Raw genomic sequence first — 6,000 nt, 5'->3', positions numbered from 1 at the left:
GTTTATTTAATTATGTTTATAACCTAAAAATTTATAACCTAGATAGATTTATTAAATACTTAAGAGACACTCGACAGGATTGAAAGAAAGTACCTGATTGCTTATTAATGCAAGTAGCCATCTAGAAACTATTGGATTAATAAAACAACCTATGAAAATTAAACTATGACGTACTTATTCTGATTGCTGAGACCAAGCAATAGTTTAATACGTATTTTTATGTTGGTTTTACAGGAAGGTGAATGGGTTTATACTCCCTTTGAATACCTATACTGTGATAGCTCCACTGATCAGAAATAATTGTCACAGACACACTGTCTCTTTAAGAAGCAGCTTATGGGTTTTATGGATTTGGAACAAGTGGATGTCACTCCCAGCATGCAGGTGACGTCAGACTTATGACTTCTTAGATTCACAGCTAAATAAGCGTCTTCCTGACAAGATGAAATGGGCCAGAAGACAAAGCCGAACATTCTGCATGGAACCGCAGACATCTGCAGTTCATTGCTAAGGGCTCACACACACACATTAGGATCCAGCAGCTTTCATAAGGCGGCAGAGAACAAAAGCAGCTTTAAAGCCTAATAACTATTGACTGATGAATGGTAAAACAAAATACTTGGTACCTTTCTAAGCATGTCACTCATCTCTCAGAGGCAAGAAAGAAAAAAGAAAAGAAACAAGAGGAAGACTTTATTAAGAGAAATAATCTATTTTTTAAAAACTTTTTACCAAGACAACGTAAAGTAGGGGATGCCAAAATAAGCGTTTCAAGAGTTGCTACGAATTTTTTAGAAAATTCTGTGAGTTAATACCTTTACAAAATCATATAGAATGGCTCCCTGTGGGGTGATGGTGGAGGGAACACAAATCCGCTAATTCTGGAAGTTGCTGCAAGTGGAAAAACAAGGCCAGGTTTGGGTCCCTGTTATTTTAGGGCGAGGGCTGTTCTTTCCTGAATAATCTGTAGGGGAAGCACTTAGTGGGGTTTCCTGCCACTGCGTGTTCAGGACGTTGGGGGCCTGTCAGTCCATATGCCTTCCCTATTAAAAGACGCCTAAGAATCTGGGTTCTGAGAGGTCTAAGAGAAATGCTTCCTACAGCCACAATGGGGCAGTGAGATGCCACCAAAGGCAGCGAAGGTCAGCCTAGGTATCTGGCTTTAAGGAAGGAAGGCTGGGAGACTTGAGAACTATGTTTCAGAGCTTTGGGGGCCTCTTAACAATTCTGCTATCAGAGGTCAGTGCCCTTGAAGTGCGCCAAGTGTCAAGGAGTCTGATTTCATCCTTCCAGCCACGGTCACAGACAAAACAACTGTCACAGGTTTTGGAAGCTCATCTGCTGACTGCTTTTTCTTCTGTTAAGAATACACAGAAATTACAAAATCATCTTTTGTCTGGGAGCATCTTTCGCTGTCAACATGCTTGTTGGCTTCCTCTTGAGTTTACATATGAGGAAAAACATTCCGAATGCGTTTCCCTTTATAGAAATATTTCGAAATGCATATGTTTTAACATGTTTTCTAGAGAACATATGTGTCACAACTTTAGTGACAAAGACTAGCATATAAGATTAATGTGAATTTCAGTAGATTTTTTTCCAATAATCCTCATGTTCTCCGTAAACGCCTTGCAAATGAGAAATAACAGTATTTTCTTCTGTGCACCAAGTATAATACTGAGAAAGAAACGGAGGAATGTGCTCATTAAAAAAACCCAAAAAACCTCCATCTGCGTGTAATACCCACGGGCAAAGCGGAGTCAGCATAATTATATATGCGGTAAAGCTTCGTAGTTATCCATTTGGCCTTACACATGAATGCGAACTTTGAGGAATTTTTATCTGCGTTTCTAGGCTGCCTGCTGTATCTCCAGTGCCTAAAATCCACCTGTCACATAGAGGATGCTCAGTAAATGTCTGCTGAACGTATACGATTTAGAGTCGGACAGACATTTAGTGGTGAGCTCTGCCATCTACCGCCTGGGCGAACCTGGATAGGCTGAGCTTCGTTTTCCTCATCTCTGAGCTGGAGACGCACCTCACGAGACAGCTGGGAGTGTCGAAGGAGAGCGCGTGTGGCTAACGTCTGACTTAGCGCTCAGGACCGCGTGTGAACTCCGTACGGGGTGGTGGTGATTACTGTGTCAGCTTACGCTAATCAGAGGTCATGACTGGTATTTCTCCCAAGCCCCGTGAGCGCAGTGTCCCTCCATGCTGCACGAGCATGTCACCCGGACACAGCGCCTCCCGACTACGAAGGATGAGAAACAGATGCTAACAAATGGAGGTTGTGGAAATGCTTCTTTTCTAAAGCCGTTCACAGTTAGAGTTCTTGTGCCCATACTTAGTCATTTCTGTCCGATGGCGCTGAAATGAATCGAGGTGACCCCTGGAGGTCACCTAGTCCTATAATCCTGTGAAGCGATTCCATACACAACACAGCCAGGGACATGAGGTCAGATACGGAAACGAATTTTGGCATGCTTGCCAATAAATATCAAGATAAAAGAGCAGTCTGCTTTTCTGGTTTGTCATATTTGGTTTGCTTCCCACCGAGAACATTCTCCTAAAAGCGGAGCGTGTTTGTATTTGTTTTGCTTTGCCTAAGAGCTCAAGTCGACCTAATCATGGGCTCGATGGAAATACAGACCCTCACGGCTGGCCTCTCTCCTTCATTCTGCCCGAACTGAGAGAGGAATAAGTGGACCCTGAAGAGAGGCCGCTCGTGCCTCGCGGTCCGAGCTCACAGAAGCATGGCCCCGCACACATTTCTCACGTTTTTGTCAACGTCAGTGAGATTCCAGTGTGTGTGCAGTTACCTTCTCTCGAACCGACTCCCCGGGAACCAGCTGAGGCTCGATGGTGATGAACAGGGTGATGTAGGAGCCGTCGCTTAGGCTTCGGACGGCGTCGAAACCCCGCTCAAGAATCACACTTCTCTCCTTGCTGTAGCCCAGAAGAACTGGGGGGATGTCTATTTTAAACGTCCCATCAATCTGCAAAGAAAACGCAACTTGGTAAACGTCCCGGTCATTTTCCAACAGAAGTTCAAAAGCAGGTGTCAACACCTCGTCCTCTGACCAATTCCACAAAGACTGCCCACTGCGGCATCCGCGGCCCACCCCGGCATCCGCGGCCCACCCTGGCATCCGCGGCCCACCCCGGCATCCGCGGCCCACCCCGGCATCCGCGGCCCACCCTGTCTTTCCAGCTTGGTCTCTCTAAACTCTCACAGAAAGGACTCTGCTTCCCGTCTTCTTTTCTTGATTTGGCAGAGCATGGACTAGTGATGCAAGTTATCCTGACACTACATTGCCCGGGTTCGAACCCTGGACTGAACTCCAAGTGCCTCGGTTTACGCTTCTCTGAAGTTACATGTGCATCAATAGATGTGAAACACTAAGAAAAATGCCTAAAATGTAGTTACGCACTCAGTAAGTGCTGGCTGGCAACCAGCCACTTTTCTGGAATGCCCTAGCTTCCCATCTCCACCTTTCAGAATTTAAATGATTTTTCAGGCTCAGGTCAGATGGTTTCACCTTCATGAATCATTCTGTTATCTCCAGCAGCCTCCCATATAGTGTGTTTCTTTCATTTCTTGCACGGACACATTGTACCCGTGTACATATTTATAATTTTCTTTTAGGTAACTGCTCTCTGTAAATAGGATCCATATTTCACCCCCTTTTGTATCTCCTTTCCCCAGTATATAGCAGTGTTTTATATACACAGCAGGTGCTCAATAAATGTGGGCTGAATGGATTACAAGCCACTTGTATAAGATGACCGAACTTATGCAGAGGTTGAAAAAGGCAGGACTTTTAACTTTTGCAAAGTCAGAGCAACAGTACACTTATTAAAGACCATCTAGTGCTATAAAACTATTCAGAGCTGGCATTTGAGTTCTATACGTCAAGTTTTTCTTATAGTCTTTGGTGGCATTTGTATCTTAGGAGAAATAAGAACTTAGATTCTCAGTGACGATGCCTTCTAGGAAGGAGCTAAGCGAGCGGTTGTTTGTTTTCTCGCTTGCATCGTTGGCGTTCCCCCACGGCCTGTAACCAGCCAGACCAGAGGGTACAAGAGAAGGAGGACAAAAAGCAATGCCATATGAAGCACAGCTAAAATAACAGCACATCTGTGCGGTCAAAGAGACAGGGACACAAGAGGGGACGGGCACCAACTCCAAATATTTAAAGTGTAAAGATTCAAGACAGGGTTTCTCTACCTGGGCACAGTTGTTATTCTGTGCTTTGGAGGGCTGTCCTGTGCTCACAGGCTGTTCACAGCATCCTTGGCCTGAACACACTAGATGCCAGTTGTACACCCCCACTAGCTGTGACAACCAAAAATGTCTCTAGACATTACCAAATGTCCCATGTGGGTGCATTTAAGAGCATGAGCTTTGGAGTCGGACAGAATTTTTAAATGACAGTTGTAATAACACCATTCTCAAAAGCAGTATAGAAATGTATAAGCCAAAAAGTTGAATAGTTCTCTCTCTTTTTACCAATCTCATTTTCCAGGGATAAACAATGTAAGCGTGTTGGAAGTTGGTAAAAGCTGAATCCTCACTCTGTCGTCAGCTTTGGAATTAGAGTAGTTACTTCACTTGTCTAGTCTTCTGTTTCTTCATCTGTAAAATGGGGGTGATAATGCCTATTGGGCTGTCGTGAGGTTTAATTGACTTGACATATAAACTAGTAATGGTATATGATATGCACAAGATAAATATAGTTATTATTACTGAATCAGGATTCTACTGGTTACGTGTAGCTCCAAACTAGGACCTGAGATTGGGAGTTAGGGCGAAGCACGTAGGTTATGGCACAGTTCAAGGACGAAATTTTTGGCAGAGCTATTGGAAGGAGAACAAACTGCCTCATGAGGTAGTGAGTTCCCTGTTGTTAGAGGCACTCAAGCAGAACCTAAACTCTCAGTGAACGTGCCTTCTAGGGAGGAATGGACGTTAGCAGGATATGGTCAAGGAAATTCATTTATCAAGAAGTGGTTTAGAGTAATTTCTTCTGAGTACCCCTCCAAATGTGAAATTTAGCAATGGCAAATAACATGGGCAGTTTCATTTGCAAAATGGTATGCTTAAAAAAAAAAATTTTTTTTTTAATTTAAAATGTTTTCAAAGAGAGAAATAAAAATGGTCTTTGAGATTCCAGCCAATCCAAGCCTCTGAGGCTTGAGCTTTGGTCTTGGCCTTGCTGGAGACTCTATGATTAGCCACGATCTTGTGTCTCATAGCCTCCTGTTGCCACGGACTTAACACGGGGACGTTAACGCCATTTCAGAATCTTTAACTGTCCCAGAATAGACGCAGTGCCATTCAAGAGTCGTTAACCTAATGGATCCCCTTAACCAAAATCGGTCCACTGTGAAGACGGGCGTCTTAGCTGAGCGAGTCTCTACTAACCATTCGTCATGTTTGAGACAGTGAGGTCTTTAAACACATTCACGAAATGCGCTTGATTAAATGGGCCGTCAAGTGCCCTGTTTTCCTCACGTGACTTTCCGGCATCTATCCACTCCACTTTTGTCACTTTGACAAGCTTCCATTTTGTCCCACTTCTCCTTCACTGCGATTTAAATGTTAAAAAACTCTCCGACTGGAAGAGTCATACATTGACTACTAACTGCAAGGAAGATGATGTTTTAATAAGCCGTGTGAATATGACCGAAGATCAATGGCTTTACGTAGCGGTTTTGTCTTTCCTAGGGTGGCTTTGCACACAGGGTCTCTCAGTGTCGATGGTGCATACCCACGAAGAAAGCTTTAACAGGAAGCACGGATGGCGTTCCACATCCCCGTGGAATTCTGACTTTACACGCTTACCCTTGCTTGGGAATATATTGTGCTGAATGGAATTTTCACGCATCCCAACCAGTGCCTCTCGATACGAGTGTGGATTCCGCTTCCTCTTTCCCGGTTGTCCTGGGGGAGGGAGAGGGGGCAGTAATCGTTTGACAGCTCCAGACATCCGCTCAATT

The 6,000-nt window shown here is 44.2% G+C and overlaps 1 protein-coding gene across 1 annotated transcript in view; it reads right to left on the bottom strand.

Annotated features, from left to right (window-relative positions):
• CC2D2A (coiled-coil and C2 domain containing 2A) overlaps window positions 1-6,000 on the bottom strand; it is a 117,900-nt gene that overhangs the window by 20,005 nt on the left and 91,895 nt on the right. Inside the window, exons 27-28 of the mRNA XM_023533927.1 lie at window positions 5,846-5,944; window positions 2,820-2,996 (exon numbers count right to left, since the gene is read on the bottom strand). Coding sequence (XP_023389695.1) covers window positions 2,820-2,996; window positions 5,846-5,944 — 276 coding nt within the window. The remainder of the gene's footprint in view (window positions 1-2,819; window positions 2,997-5,845; window positions 5,945-6,000) is intronic.

This window comes from Pteropus vampyrus, unplaced genomic scaffold, assembly GCF_000151845.1.
Source record: "Pteropus vampyrus isolate Shadow unplaced genomic scaffold, Pvam_2.0 Scaffold5, whole genome shotgun sequence".
NCBI classification, from domain to species: domain Eukaryota; kingdom Metazoa; phylum Chordata; class Mammalia; order Chiroptera; family Pteropodidae; genus Pteropus; species Pteropus vampyrus.
Note: the sequence above shows the minus strand (reverse complement) of the source record. Positions and strands in the feature narration are given on the sequence as shown.